This window comes from Vanderwaltozyma polyspora, genomic scaffold (genome assembly GCF_000150035.1).
Source record: "Vanderwaltozyma polyspora DSM 70294 KpolScaffold2000 genomic scaffold, whole genome shotgun sequence".
NCBI lineage: Eukaryota > Fungi > Ascomycota > Saccharomycetes > Saccharomycetales > Saccharomycetaceae > Vanderwaltozyma > Vanderwaltozyma polyspora.
The window spans coordinates 229289-245755 of NW_001834690.1; the positions used below are offsets into that span (position 1 = coordinate 229289).

Consider the following 16467-nt stretch of genomic DNA (forward strand, 5'->3'; position numbering starts at 1 on the left):
TCGATACGCACCTGTTACCCGACCAGGTGGCGTTTCAGATTCACAGACGTATAATTCTGCACGAAACGAGACCAGCTCGCAGCATAACTGATACGTGTCAAACGACACGTTGGCCCACTGCCAACGAACACTCACTCACTCACTCAGTCATTCCCCCAGAGAGATTTCGTTTCAGCTCAACGTTTCGAATCGAACCGAACAGAACAGAACAGAACCGAATCGAGTCCAATCGAACATCTCTGAGCTGTTAGAATTATCGATATCTTCTTACACTTAACACTTACACTTTATGCTTACGCTTATTCTAAATCTGATACTAATACTAATACTAATACTAACATCTATTACTAACATCTTGAACTTGCAACTTCTAAAGGTATAAAACTTGACTTGTTTAACTCAATTTTGGGTTTGTTATATATATATATATATTTAATTGATTATATTTGTAATTCTGGCCTTGTCTTAGTTCTGGATCTTAATCTCTGTTTAGTTCCTCTATATATTTTTGTTGTCCCTTTTCCTTTCCTTCCCTTTCTCTTTTGCTTTTCCTTTTCTGTTCCTACAATAAGCACCTCAGTCACACATATACTTTTAAATATTATGTTGTTGAATAAGAAGACTCTATTTAAGTTGGCAAGCTTATTGTCTTTGGCCACCTCTGCTTTGGCTCAAGAAGACGCTATCGCCCCAGAAGATTCAGATGTCGTTAAGCTATCTGGAAAGGATTTCGAATCCTTCATCGGCAAAAACAACTTGGTCATGGCTGAATTCTTTGCTCCATGGTGTGGTCATTGTAAAAATTTGGCTCCAGAATATGTCAAAGCTGCTGAAAAATTAAAAGAACATGATATTTACTTGGCTCAAGTCGATTGTACCGAAAATCAAGAGTTATGTATGGAACACCAAATTAGAGGTTATCCAACTATAAAAATCTTCAAGAATGGTAATTTGGAAGAACCAAAAGATTACCAAGGTGCAAGAAAAGCTGACGCTATGATAGATTTCATGATTAAGCAATCTTTGCCTACCGTCATGGACGTTGCATCCGAAGATGAATTGGATTCCATCTTATTAAACGCTACTTTACCTGTCGTCATCAACAATGACGTAGAAAACTTTAATGAAACTTTCCATAAAATGGCTGATAAATTATTCTCAGATTATGTTTTCGTTTCTTATCCATTAAAGAAAAATCCAAAATTATCCGTCATTTTATCAAATGAAGATGATTTGGACAATGAACCAATTGTATACGACGGTGATTTATCAAAAACTTCAGAAGAAGATTTCATTAAATGGTTAAAAGTACAATCTTTACCTTTCTTCGGTGAAATTAACGGTGAAACTTTCAACAACTATTTTGAAAGTAAATTACCATTAGCTTACTTATTCTACAACTCCCAAGAAGAATTAGAAAAGTACTCTGATTTCTTAACTAAATTAGGTGAAAAACATAGAGGTAAACTTAACTTCGGTGCTTTAGATGCTCAAAAATTCGGTAGACATGCTGACAACTTAAACATGAAGGAACAATTCCCATTGTTTGTCATTCATGATATGGACTCAAACTACAAATACGGTTTGAAACAATTGGCTGATGAAGAATTCGAAAAATTAACCGCTCCAATCGTCTTGAAAGAAAAAGAAATTAAAAAATTGGTCGAAGATGTCCTTGCTGGTAAAGCTGAACCAATTGTTAAATCTGAACCAATCCCAGAATCTCAAGACTCTAGTGTCATGAAATTGGTCGCTCACAATCACGATGAAATTATCAAGGACCCAAAGAAGGATGTCTTAGTTAAATACTACGCTCCATGGTGTGGTCACTGTAAGAATTTGGCTCCAATTTATGTCGATTTAGCTGATTTGTTGGCTAACGATAAATCCACTAAGGATAAATTCGTAATTGCTGAAATTGATGCTACTTTGAACGACGTTGCTTCTGTCGATATCGAAGGTTACCCAACTATCATTCTATACCCATCAGGTATGAACGCTGAACCAGTTACCTTCCAAACCAAGAGAGAAATTGAAGATTTCTTAAACTTCTTGGAAAAGAACGGTGGTAACTCTTTAAATGCCGGTAAATTAGCTAAACAATACCAGAAAGAATTAGAAGAGAAGAAAGCTGAAGAAGAAGAAAAGGAAAAAGCTGCTGCTGCTGAAAAGGCTGCCAATGAAGCTGAAGATGAATCCAATGATGATATTGAACATGATGAATTGTAATCTTTACTCTTCTGTACTAGCAAAATTCAAATTTCTACATCAATTTTTATTAAACTTCGTTTTCTAAATATTTTATATATATACTCTTTCTTTACGTTCATGTGATCTTGGAATCATCTCTATCATAATGATCCTAAAGCCAAACATGAATGTCTATCTATGTTTATCTATAATGATCTAATATATACTCAAATAGATAGACACCTATCCAGAAATCCTCATTTACTAATTACTGTTGATCTGTTAATCCTTTAATTTCCTTCTTGAACTTTACTTATTTTGCGAACCTTTAATATGGTGTACTTTTGAAAATATCCATAATAATTTCAAATTAATCAAACGTAATACATAAAGATAGAAGAAGAGTTTTAAAAAAAGATGATAGATATATATCAGTTTGAGGGTACTATAGAACTATTTGACTTTGATAAGTAGTTGACAACAATATAGTACATTAGAAATGAAGGTTCAATGTTTTGTTATCTTTTTAGCAGCTTTAATTAATTCAGTTTTAGCTGCTGGTTATGAACCATTGGAACATTTAGAACTTGGGATAACAAAGAAGGTACCAAGTGAACAATGTGAGATGCAAGCAATGCCTGGAGATACTGTTTCAGTTCATTATAGTGGTATGGTTAGGGAAACCTCTAAAGAATTTGATAACAGTTACAATAGAGGTCAACCAATTTCATTTAAATTAGGTATTGGCCAGGTTATTGCTGGATGGGATCAAGGTTTGATTGGTATGTGTATTGGTGAAGGTAGAAAGATTCAAATTCCAAGTAGCATGGGCTATGGAGCAAGAGGGGTGCCAGGTGTTATCCCAGAGAATGCTGATTTATTGTTTGATGTCGAATTAGTTAACATTGAACGTAATTAAGCATCGAAGTAGTTTAAGATAATATATACATGTACAAGCACCTATGTATCTGGGTATATATGTGTATGTATAGTTTAAGTATTATTAATTCAAAATAGTTAATCAAACAATTAAAGTTCTATAGACACCACAGAATCGCCATTATGCCCTTGATCTCAACCTAACTAAAGCAAGAATACATTACTTCCATTACAAAAAAAGGCCGTATTACATATATTAATATTATTATTATTATATATTATTATTAAATATTATCTAGCCAAAAGCTGAGCATTCACTCACTTTTTATTAATTAGAATTAGAATAATACTATAAAATTATTGAATTACAACACATCGAAACGTTCGATGTGTTTGATAAAACGACTAATTATAAATGTTACATATACGGTATTGAAAAATGTCCTTCGAATTCTTAGGATTGTAAGTGTATAAAATTCAGTAAAAAAATAACCGTCCAAAATATATTAATTAAAATTATTAAATAAAAACATATATTTTTTAATTTCTATCCACTATTCCATTTAGAATAAGAAAGCGACACCAGCAGCAACAGCAGCACCAACAACACCAGCACCTAAGGCGTTAGAAGCAGCAGCACCGGTAGAAATTCTGGTGGTGGAAGTAGAGTTGGTCTTGTTAGTACCATTGGTAGAGTTAGCAGCTTGGACAGCAGCGAAAGTGGCGAAAGCAGCAACAATAGTCTTGAATTGCATCTTGATCGGTATATATGTGTGATGGGTTTTTTGTATATAATAGAATTTAAAAATGAAACAACTAAAAATAAAACAATCCAAATAGTAGAACTTGAGAATAAGACAAAAATCTACAATTCTAATCCAAATATGTATTCTCTTTTATATACCATCGAGAAATGAAATTACACATTCAAAAGAAACGAAATTGTATAGAAAAATTTTTCTTTTTTCTTTTGGACCTGTCTATTCTGTATGTCTAGGGCCAATTAATTGGCTAATTAGTTGATTTCGATCTGGAAATTAAAATAAAAATAAAAATAAAAATAATAACAAAAATAAAAGTGAAAAGAAATCCTCCCCCCCCCCACTGCTGTCTCTATTACTGCTTGTATCTATCTTTATCTCGCTCCTCACCCATCTTCGAGCAACACCACCAACACCAACACCAACACCAACCACTCATTTAGAGTAGCTCTTGTTCTTATTCCTATTCTATTCATCCACACAAGCACACCAAACTAAAATCGAGATTAATATTGAAAACTTTTCAAGAGAAGGGAGAAAGAGGAAGAGTAAAAGCAACCAAAAATATATTCACCGTGTCCATCGCTATCCTCGTGTACTTCTCGAAACTTCAAAGGAAACTTTTCAAAGAGCTGGAACGGCCAATACTTACCTGTCAGCCACTACGACTCTGAACCAACAAAACCACTCGAAGTAAAAGAAATAAAAAACGGTGATGAAATTTTTCAGAGGATTTTTGAGCAGTGAGAAAGTCTCACACAATCCAGCTTTCGAAACTTTCTGATAGATTGATTAATTAATTAATTTAATTTAATCTAATTGATGCTACCTGAGTCCACTTGCTCGTATTGGTGAGTATGCCATCCTCACTGGCCGGTACTGCCGTAATTCTTTCTTGTTCAAATCTAGAGTTGTTTTAGATGGAATGGGATGGATAAGTCTCTAGATCCTCTTTCTTTTACCCTTCTCCCAAACTACCACCCTCCCTGCTCCCTCTCCTAACTAGTGTCATGTCATCAATATATCACTTATAAATCAATTTTTGCGTGTGTAGTACGCCAAATTTAGATAGTTACTGGATACTATTGAGTACAGCTATTGTAGAAACTTCTGCATTAGCTATTTCAATCTTAACTTGTGAGAAGGCGAGGGAGAACCACGAAACATTGAACTCTTTCGGGGGGAAGTCGCCTGAAAGGTCTAGACACTGAGTCTCTACTCTTTTAGGATATCGATTCGAAAACACGACGAATAGAGGTAAACTCATTCCTTCCTCTAATGGGTCGAACTTAAGTTATGCTGTTATGTTCTCTCAAGGTAAATAAGTAAATATTTTAACTTTCTAATAAAACCTCTACTAACATGGAAATATTGTCGTGATTAGCCTGGTTTTTCCATCCACGCTTCTTTTGCCATTGAGACACTCTTAGTAGTCTGACAACAAACAAACACCTTTCTCGTAACTTTTTGATTACCCACCTCGTCTGGTAGAACGAATTAGAAAAGGGAAACCCGTGGTAGACAGAGCCTTAACCGTTACATCTTCTTGTGCATGGATGTGTGTCTACCAAAAGCATTAAAACCACGAGATGGAGACGATAAAAGAACTCTCTTTTCCTACAGTAAAGAAATGGCTATATTTGGGTTCGTGTAATCAGTCACTCTAACGGAATAATCAACAATGATAAACCATGTGAAGGTTTCTCAACTTGCGTGGACTTCTGGCAATGGTTTTGAATTAACCTTACTCATTCTAAGAGGATAAACTTAATACCATCATCGTTGTTTCCGTTTGATATCACCATCTAGTAAGGCATGTAATGGCCGAGCAGACGGTTTGTGTTGCTGCCTTGCTTTTCTTGTTACTCTCTTACTTGTCAATCTAACACTATTATTAGAAGAATTTTTCATATAAAAGGAATTTTTCCTATCTTTTTTTTACTAAGGTCTACTTAAGAATTTTACTGAGTGAGATGTGGTGGATGGTTATTATCCTTAATGAATGAATAAATGAATGGCTTGTAGTAATTAACCTCTTCCTTTTTTTACTCTTCTGATAAATATAAATCGTAATACAAGTTCATCTTAGCAGTTAGTTAAGATTGATCAATTTGATAGATTGATTGAAATTCCTCCCTGTCTTGTTATATGAAATAGCTGATTAGGAGTAAGTTGAAAAATGTGGGAATCAATAAATCAAATGACAGAAAAAACAATGGAGGGAATTTGGTTAGAAATTATAGATACTTGCTTTTCTCCTCGCTTTTTTTTTTCAGACTGATTTCCCAGTAACAATTTATCATTTGAACAAAAATAGCTGATATTCAAGAATATTTACTGGAGGCTGAGTGTATGTTTATTTGATTTTGATCTTGATCTTGATTTTTGATTCTTTTCAAATATTCTATCTAAAAAGAAAACAGTGGAAGTGTAATTAAAATTGCTGACATATCGTTTTTTTTTCGTTGCAACAACGTTTGATTTTAGCAATATCATGCGTTAGGTTAGGTTAAAATGTCAATTTATAGTAATTATGTTTCGATTAAGGGCAACGGGAAAATGCTTTCCTGATTTATAATTTTATTAAGCTTATTTAGTGGGATATTTTGCAATACTGCATTTGGTTTACTTGTTATGGACATATTTATTTTTATTTTCATTTCTAGATAGGGGTGGGGATGAGGACACTCTTAAACCTAAATATAATTATTTATTAGGAAAGTATCGTGTAAACAAATTGCCTAACTTAAATCCTGAATAATATTTATTCTAAATTTTATTTAATATGATTCCTCTCCTATTGGGAAATTAAATTCTACTACACCATTTTGGTTGCATGTACTCATGCAGTTGTGACGCGTTATTTCATTATATTTTGATTATGTCTATATTCCGTTCTTGTTTTCATTTACAATAGATTTTATCTATTTCTTGTATAATAATATTTTTTTGGATTTTATCTCTCTACCTATCCTTCAATTTAAGTTTTCATTATTCTTTATTGCTTTGTATGTTGGAGTTTTCTTTCCTCCAGATTTTCCAGGAGTCTCAAAATTCATTGTACTAAGTTTTTTTCATAGCTGTTGTTGGCTATTGAACTTATAACAAAGTCTGAGTTGGCAAATAAAGCCAAAAAATTCAAAGAGTTTTAGTGTAATTTAGCAATATCGCTTCTTAAGATTTAGCGGGGGATAGTTGTTAATACCTTACTTCATACAACCAATAATTAGATCAAGTTAAGAGTAACAAATAGAATTATCAAGGTAATTTACAATCGATTTGATTTGATTTGATTTGATTCGGTTCGGTTCGGTTCGATTCAATTTGGTATTACCGTCTTCGATTATTGGATCAAAAAGCTTTTACAACTGCAAGTTTGTCAAAAATGGATTTGAAGGACTGGTTCCTTGCATTTATTGCTATTTTTGTTCCACCTGTGGCAGTTGCCCTAAAGTGTGGTTTATTATCCAAAGATTTATTAGTAAATTTCTTACTGTTTTTTTTTGGTTTCTTTCCTGGTTTGATACATGCGCTTTGGGTAATAAGCAAACATCCACGATTAAAAGAAACCATTATGACAGATGAGACTACAATAAATTCAAATACAAATTATGGATCAATTTGATAGTAGTATTTGAATCAGTATTCTTATTCAAACTGGAATATTTTTAGATGACATTGTCTCATATATTTTATTTCTATTATACATGACATTATTAAGTAAACTCTGGTAGATATTTTTTTAGTTCAGTAATAGATGAAACAGAAGTATAGTTGGGTTTTTATGTATTTTTTAACTTGAGATAATAAATCAGTGAAGTCCAAATTGAATATTTAGCTGCAGAATTTTGATTTAACTTTACTAAACCCTTTATCACATCATCCATATTGCCGTGATTTAAACATTTTAGTTATAACTCTTGATAATGTTCCAGTGTTTAACCAATTGCCTGTCAATTTAACCTATCGTTTAGTTGTATCTAATTCAACAGTTCGTAAATCATAAAATTTATCCAAATAGAACATTTTAAAAATTCCTACTTCAGTGAACTTGTAATTATCTTATAAATGCCTATAATACGAATTAGGCATGGATGGGCAGCAAGGTCAAAAACATGCCCTCATAGTAAATGTCCTTTTTGAGAAAGTTGTCCGCCCGGTCGTGCACCAAGGAAGCTGCGGGATTTGTCTGTAATTAACTTCTGATGGACCGCAAAAGAGGTCGAAAAAGGTCATGTGATAACAAAAAAACGGTCGGGCACCGAGTTGCCCGTCCATGCCTAATACGAATATAGTAATCCAAATTTATACGTAACTGAACCATCTTCAGTTAAAACTCTTAACCAGAATTATAGGAATATTTCAATTAATAGAAATATCTTCACTTATGATAAAAGAACGGTTAATTTAGATTCATTTAATAATATCAAATCAGTACTATAATGTCTGCTTTGTAGCTTATCATGATTCTAGTTTGATTTTATAAAATAACATAATAACCCAGAAGGTAATGTAGTATTCTATATTTATTGAGGTTGCTGATTTAGTTTCCATGTTGCATATAGAATAAGACGGTCTAGTTTTATTATTAATGAGTTTATTTTGAATAGCACTTCTGCTAGATTTACTATGAGCAAATATTCAGAAGATGGTGTAAATTCTAAATATATTTCTATTGGTATTTGGCATCAAAATATTCTTAGCATACAGAGTTGTGTAGAATTAATAAAAACCAATCCAATTTATAAGTGTAACGCTCATCCTTAATGTATTTTGAATAATGAGCTAGATATTTATGAGAAGATAAAACCTGGATTTTTCTATGTAAATGTGTATTACTGTAGCCTAATCTTTTAACAGAAACTGAAATGATGATGATCCAGATACGCAAGATAATATGGATATTGATCGTCTATTAGGTACTGGTTTTTTAGAATATCATAGATTAAATCAGGATAGACCTTATGTTGAAGTGTTCAAAATTGATTTAGATTTTTTGATTATGTAGAACGATTTTCAATCTTTAGGTGGAGTTGTTCATTATCGGATCGAAGAGGAAGAGATAGAGCATGGTAAGAAAGATGTTTTAAACAACACTCCTCTTGCTTGTATGGTTACTAACAATAGAGATAAAATTCCTGGTCTTGTTAAGAATGCTTCCTTCTAATCTTTTGTTATTTGCTATTTTAAGTGAAGAAACCTTTTTGGCTATTTATTTCATAGAAAGTCATTTCTAAATATCTTGTTTTAGGATATCTTAGTCATTTCAATAATTATCAATTGGTTTTAGCTGTTAGCATACACCATTCTTATTTAATGTATGATGGGTATTTCACAGATGCTATTGAACCGACAATACATCATCAATTAAAATTAGTAAAAATTAAAGGGTATTTTCTAAAACATCTTGGTTTAGAGAAAGTTGTAGTAATAGAACCCCGTATTAAAATGGATATAAACTATATGGATTTAAATGAATATTTTAATGAAAATTCATTGTTAGTTTTTAAATATTCAAGTGGTACAGACATTAACAATTTTGCATAAATATACGTAACTCCAGAACTAATATATTCTCCAGAAGTAAATAGAGCGGGTAATACGTTCATTGCGATTCATATTATGATTTTATCAAATATATTAAGTAACTAAAACCACTTCAGGCTCTATATTCCTCTTAGCAGAACACTGCTCCCTCTTAAATTTTAAGAATCTAACTTCTGAAACTATTTTTATCGAATAAATGTTGGCAGGTTATTATAGACCATTGTTATATTTCTTATTCTTGGTACAAGGCATAGCAAGCCAATTGATTACACTTTGACTTTAACAAGATGAACGTTTTGCACATTGTATGATATAAAGTGCTACATACACAATAGAAAAAATAGATATGTTGCTAAAGAGAATACGATTAAAGTGGAAAACAAGGTAATTGTTCCTTCTTAGATCGTTTCTGTCAGTGATAGGATAATCATCAATCAATAAGTTTAATTATTTTGATAATAACCGTAAATGATTTATTATATCATTAGATATGAAATAATAAAATAGATTAGAGAAAACCAAATTATTGATTAAATAGATACATGATAAAATATTGAAATCATCATGAAAAAACTTCATGGTAATTAATCTTTCATACTGATTCAATCAAAAGATGATCATAATTGTACACGATTAGAAAAGAGGAAAACCCTCGAATCTTCACACGACTCTCTTATCAACATATACTGTCATTTAAAATAAAAAAAAGCTTTTCAAATGTTTCAACCCTACGTTTGCAAAGTTGAAACAGAAAATAATCACTGATCTCCCATCTAAAAATTTATTAAATAATAATATTTAGCCTTTCCTTCTTTGCACATTGACACATTCGATAGATATAGTTGCTCTTATAAAACCTATAAGAGATCATATCAAACTTAAGTTGTGCAATCCAAATCAGATCGATCACTAAGAGAAATAAATATTAATTTTCAATCTTGAAATTATCTTTATGAATGAGCTATATTGGATAATCAAATTGTTACTCAACAATACACCAGGTTGCGGATTCTGATGAGAAACTCCATTGATTACACATTAGCAGAATCATTCCCTCGACAATATCAATATTGTAAAGTTAATATTTATGTACTGGATCTCCAGTCCAATAGTCGAAGCTGATCGATTCAAGTCCACTTTTTCTCAGTTGAGACAGAATAAATCAAACTTTACAAGTTATTGTGAGAATTGATTAACTTATAAAACCTATGAGATCATATTCTCCTTCTTATCTGATTGTAATATCCATTGATGTGTTGATAATAAAAAGTTTCAGGTTTGTTCGATGAGTTTGATGAGCATTCAATTGAAAATTTTTTAAAAGTTTTAAGAATAAAAGTGAATCACGTGATTTGGACTTACACAAAAGGAAGTTTTTGGAGTCTATTTATCTAATTGGATTATAATTTATCAAGAGAGTTACCTTGTTATATGGTTTATCTAATGACATCAAAAATGTAAATGGTCATTAATAAATATGAATAGAATATATAACCATAAAAGAATATACACAGATATTCCTGTCACCTGACCATAATGTTAATACTCATACCTTCTTCATTTATTCGTACCAGATTACTTATGGAATGATTGAGATCACATGCTGATAGTTTAAAACGTAGCGTAATATGGAAAACAGCAACATAAATATTAGATATATGGTGGAAGAATTAACTTTCCCATAAACTACTTTGTATTCATTGGAGTGCAATTATGGACTTTGGTTCTTACAGGATAAGTATCTAAGATCACTTAACTCTATTTTCCATTGGTTGAAACTTTACCCGGATATTATGAATATTAAGATTCTGAATTGAGTCGTTTGGTACGCTGTGGAATATCCAAGTAATACGTTATTCAAGACAAGAAATGGATTAAGCAACGTTTATGACAGGAACTATTTTAAATGATGACTTGATACCTTGTTCAATTGAAGCTGATATCTATGGCCAGTGAAACACTTAAACTACTTGAGTATTGTTACCTCTTTGAAAATGGCAATTACCGAGCAATTGAGACAATTGATTAAAAACAAGTATACTACCGCCTTAGAGAATAAAGATGTTCTATTTGTTGAAGCTGACTCCACTAAAGTGGTTGATAAAAAAACTGGGATGAAATATGTCGTTAGTTTTACTCCCAGTTTAAAGAGCAAACCGGAGAGAGCAGATGCAGAAAAAGATAAAATAGATCCATTTGCTAAACTTGAACCTGAACTAACAGTTCTAGAAGACGTTACCGGCAATGGAAGATACAAATTAGTTTTGAATAAATTTCCAGTAGTTCCAGAGCATAGTTTATTGGTAACTAATGCGTTTGAGCATCAGATGGCTTCATTGACGCCAGAGGATTTAATTACAAGCTACGAAATTATTAGTAAATTAAATATAAATGATAATGGCGATAGACATATGGTTTTCTATAATTCGGGACCATTATCTGGTTCTTCGCAAGATCATAAACATTTGCAAATTATGAAAATACCTGACGGACTAACTACTTTACAAGATTCGTTATGTAATGGTAGGGATCATTACATTCCCACACCGAGAGAAGAACCTTTACAAAATGATAAAGTAGCATTTGCACATTTTGCAATCCCATTACCAACAGACTCCACTGAAATCGATGAAGATTTACTAACCATATCTTACTTCTCACTATTGCAAAGAGCACTGACATTTTTCCAAGATTGGTTAGAAGAGAAACCTGAACTCGCTGACAAAAGAAGTTACAACGTAATTATGACTCAAGAATGGTTATGTGTAATCCCACGTTCGAGCACACAAGCAAAATCATTACAAATAGGCTTTAACGCTACAGGATACACAGGATTCGTACTAGTCAAAGAACAATCTGTATTCGAGAAAATTAATCAAGATCCATCTCTACTGAATAAAGTGTTGTTAGAATGTGGGTTTCCTTCTACGGCAGGACAAAAGACCACAGAGTACAACTACTAACAGACATTCGATCGATCAATGAATCATACTAACATAAATATAACAAACAATATATATACATATAATAAACAATATACATACAACATTTACAAAACTTGTATCCACCATTACCATCTCACCATCAAAGACTTGACTTGTTAACCAATAGGAACTCACTACTAATTATTAGCTCTCTTATTACTGACGGGTCTAACCCGGCAATATCGTTTTTTCTCCTTGTTGTATATCGCTATTGAATTTTTTCAGAGGAAAATATCGATTGAAGAAAAAAAATATCGAGACTTTTCCAAGCAAGTTGTTCAACTTTTATAAAAGATATATCTATTATTTGGTGGTTTGATTGATTGGTTTATAATTTGTGAATTCTAGGGTAACTAGCTTTGAATTTCTTTAGAAGAATATATATAAAGAAAGCACTTTGTTTTAGTTGTTCTGGAGACTAGGATTTCAAAGTTTTAACTTATAAGATTTTTTAAAAAAGATACAAATTTTAATATAACGTACAGGGATGCCACAATCATTTACTTCAATTGTTAAAATGGGTGATTTCATTTTGAAATCACCCTCTTTGTCTAAGATCTGTGTTCCAGTTGCTAATCAGTTTATTAAGTACTCAGGTTACAGAAAATTGGGTTTGAAATTCGATGATTTAATAGCTGAAGAATCTCCATTGATGCAAAAAGTATTGACTAGATTACCAGAAGATGAGTCTTATGCTAGAGTCTATAGAATTATTAGAGCTCATCAGACTGAGTTGACTCATCACTTGTTGCCAAAAACTCAATGGATTAAGGCTGAAGAAGATGTTCCTTATTTGTTACCTTACATTTTAGAAGCTGAAGCAGCTGCTAAGGAAAAGGATGAGTTAGATAACTTAACTGTTACAAAATAGATTACATTAACGGAATTACATTAATCAAATCAAAGTGTCACGTTGTTTTGGTTGTTGTTGTTTTGTCTAATTAATTCTCAAGACTTTATTTCACTTATTCATCCTTTTTTAAAGATGTTAAACAATAGAACCTATTAGCTATTGTCCCCCCCCCCCCCTAAAACTCTTTCACATATTCAAATATTTAACTATTCTTATTTATTTTATATATATACATTTATATATCAATCCAAATTAGCAATTCCATTACATGATAAATAATTATACCATTCTCTTCAATAGATAAAATTATAATAATTCATATCAGTTATTCTACTAAATTGTAAAAATACTACCATCGTCTGACATCTTCCCCATTCAAACTTAACCAAATATTCACCGTTTTCACTTTGCTCCTTCTATACAGATGTATTTTTTAGACTTGTTTTGAATATCTATACCTACCCTATTTGATACTTGATACTTTTTCCAAGATTATGCTCATTTCTATAAAAAAATTAAATTCTAAAATAAGAATTTCCTTCATTTCGTATTACCAAGTGTTTAATACCCTGGTTTACACAGCTTATAAATATATTTGTATTTAAGTATCCATGTGTTGGCTCAGATAACATTGTAGTTACGTCAAATTGTTTAAGATATTGATAAAAAAATTCTATTGAAGAAATAACCCTCAAGAATTTCTATTCTCCTATTTTTTAGTACATATATGATCTAGATTCATATGGTTCTTCTAAATATTGAAGTTCTTCTTCTGTGAATTTGATATCTAGTGCTTTTATAGCTTCATCGACTCTAGCAATAGAACTCAATCCAGCGATTGGAGTACAACCTTTTGCAATAACCCAAGCTAAACCGATAACAGCCATAGTAACGTTTTTATCATTGGCTAATTTTTCAACACGATTAATAATTTCAATTTCAGAATCTTTCAAGTTCTTCATCTTTCTTATTTCCAATTGTCTATCACTATCGTATCTAGTAGTCTTAATTCCAACAGGTCTTGTCAACAGACCACGTTGTAGCGGAGACCATGGAGTCAACGCAATGTTATGTCTTTTGGCAAACGGCATCAATTCTCTTTCATCTTCACGATACAATAAATTATAGCATGATTGAGAATTGATAAACTTAAACCAACCATATTTCTCTGCTGTAAATTGCATTTCTGCAAATTCAGTAGCCAACATCGATGACGCACCAATATATCTAGTTATACCACTTTCAACTAAATCATTCAATGCCCTCATAGTCTCTTCATATGGAGTATCACGATCAGCTCTATGAATTTGTAACACATCAATATACGTACCTAATCTTCTTACAGACTCCTTAGCTGAAGCCATAATATTTTTACGAGACAAACCAGACATATTAACAAAATGTAAGTTAAGTTCCTCAGATCTCTCTTTAAGAGTTTCGAAACTGACTTTGTCGTCAGTGGCAAAATTCAATTTCGACATGATTACGACAGTTTCTCTAGGAATATTATAATGTTTTAAAAATTCACCTAAAAGTGTCTCACTTAAACCATTACTATAAACATTAGCTGTATCAAATGTCCGCATACCACGGTCGTAACAATGTTTTAAAATACCAAAAATTTTTGTTTTATCATCTTCAACCCATTCACTCCATTCTTTTGAACCATATTGCATACATCCTACAATAATTGGTGAAACCTTTAGACCAGAATTACCGAATTTAACCTGCTTAAGCAATGACATTTTTGTTATATATTGTATTCAATGGACACTTTTTTAGGCCTTTTGTTTCATAATAAAATCTTAACTTCTGGTATTGAATTCCAAAATATCGTCAAAAGCAGTCTCCATTTATATAAAATTAATCATATATTTAAAACCAAGTATTAGATCCTTAATTCCGTTACCATGGGAGGGAATTGCTCTTCTTATTTAATTGTTTTCCGAGCCAAGTCGAGTTCTAATTGTAAAACTATTTATGTATTCACCGAGCCGAATCAACCCGAGCCGAGCCGAGCCGATTCCAGATTTGAAAGTATGAATTTATTCCTGAGCGATCAGTTAATAAAATGTCGTCATAAACTGATTCCATTAAAAAAAAATTAACAATTATTTAAAAGAATTTAACTTGTAACAAACAAACTGTGAAAAGATGACAACTTACAAAGCACTATTGCAGGCAGAGCAGGATAGACTAATTCAAGTATGTTATTTCCTTATAATGTTGGTACTTCCAGTAGTTTACCCTACCTCAGCCTAAGCAAAGTATTTCGCTACCAAAATATTAACACATTCAAACATAAATAACCGTGAGCGTGCAAATATAAACTACACATAAGTACATGACCATAGTTATACTCATGTACACAATGACACTCATGATAACAACTCGTTTAAATACCAAAACCGAAATATAAAAGGAGCATATAATCTCCTTCAATAAATCCTGATTCCCGTCGTAATAAGATCATAATCTATATTTTAACTATATATTAGCTTATAGAATTCATAGCTTGTTCCTTTTTTTTTGAGAAACCAGATCGACTTCTCATATATATTTTAACAATACATATTACCTCAACAGGACTTACAAAACTCTAGGAAATATCTAGCAAACGCCTTTATTTTATATCATTACACAAGTCTACAATAATTATCATATAATACGTTAAAAGGTCCAATAGCAGGAATTGTATTTACCCGACAGTACTTCAATTACGGGACCTTTAAACGTATAACATGATGAGCCTGAGACATTAGAATAAGGACAATAGAGTACCTCAAAGTGGCTGATGAAATTCCTAGTTAATAGAAATAAACGGCAGCTATAAATGAGAGTTACACAGTAGCAGAAAAATGAATGATCACATTTGTTTTTATAACACAAAAGAGGTTGGAGATATCTCCAATTAATAAAGCAACTTAGAAAGGTATAAATTGAGAGAGAAATGAAGATTGTTCATTTCTCTCTATTTATTGCTAATTGTTTTGATTATAACTTATTTTAACTTATATATATATATTTATTTGTAAGGCAAAGGCAATATAATGAATGTATTAAGAACTAATAGTACATTCATCGAATCAAAGCAAACAAGATATCAGTTCAAAGTAGGATTGCGTATCTATAACTAACTTTTATAATTTTAGATTTACATACTATTCACCTTGGTTATATAGTGTATAAATTATCCTCTCTTAACTTTTAGTTATCATGCATCAAATTTGTTATCTGTAAGATAGACTTGAAT

At 31.7% G+C, this 16467-nt stretch overlaps 6 protein-coding genes across 6 annotated transcripts; 5 read left to right on the forward strand and 1 right to left on the reverse strand.

Moving 5' to 3' along the window:
- Nucleotides 1-603: 603 nt before the first annotated feature.
- Nucleotides 604-2229, forward strand: Kpol_2000p104 (uncharacterized protein; the record flags this gene model as incomplete). The annotated part of the gene is made up of 1 exon (XM_001646944.1): nucleotides 604-2229. The coding sequence occupies one exon, from the start codon at nucleotides 604-606 to the stop codon at nucleotides 2227-2229; it is 1626 nt and encodes a 541-aa protein (XP_001646994.1).
- Nucleotides 2230-2689: 460 nt separating this feature from the next.
- On the forward strand, nucleotides 2690-3109 carry FPR2 (peptidylprolyl isomerase family protein FPR2; the record flags this gene model as incomplete). The annotated part of the gene is made up of 1 exon (XM_001646945.1): nucleotides 2690-3109. The coding sequence occupies one exon, from the start codon at nucleotides 2690-2692 to the stop codon at nucleotides 3107-3109; it is 420 nt and encodes a 139-aa protein (XP_001646995.1).
- A 4106-nt stretch (nucleotides 3110-7215) lies between these two features.
- SNA2 (Sna2p) lies at nucleotides 7216-7455 on the forward strand (the record flags this gene model as incomplete). Its single annotated transcript, XM_001646946.1, has 1 exon — nucleotides 7216-7455. One exon carries the CDS (start codon nucleotides 7216-7218, stop codon nucleotides 7453-7455), a length of 240 nt encoding a protein of 79 aa, XP_001646996.1.
- Nucleotides 7456-11371: 3916 nt separating this feature from the next.
- On the forward strand, nucleotides 11372-12340 carry Kpol_2000p107 (uncharacterized protein; the record flags this gene model as incomplete). The annotated part of the gene is made up of 1 exon (XM_001646947.1): nucleotides 11372-12340. One exon carries the CDS (start codon nucleotides 11372-11374, stop codon nucleotides 12338-12340), a length of 969 nt encoding a protein of 322 aa, XP_001646997.1.
- A 508-nt stretch (nucleotides 12341-12848) lies between these two features.
- QCR7 (ubiquinol--cytochrome-c reductase subunit 7) lies at nucleotides 12849-13232 on the forward strand (the record flags this gene model as incomplete). Its single annotated transcript, XM_001646948.1, has 1 exon — nucleotides 12849-13232. The coding sequence occupies one exon, from the start codon at nucleotides 12849-12851 to the stop codon at nucleotides 13230-13232; it is 384 nt and encodes a 127-aa protein (XP_001646998.1).
- A 698-nt stretch (nucleotides 13233-13930) lies between these two features.
- On the reverse strand, nucleotides 13931-14959 carry Kpol_2000p109 (aldo-keto reductase superfamily protein; the record flags this gene model as incomplete). The annotated part of the gene is made up of 1 exon (XM_001646949.1): nucleotides 13931-14959. The coding sequence occupies one exon, from the start codon at nucleotides 14957-14959 to the stop codon at nucleotides 13931-13933; it is 1029 nt and encodes a 342-aa protein (XP_001646999.1).
- Between the last annotated feature and the right edge of the window lie 1508 nt (nucleotides 14960-16467).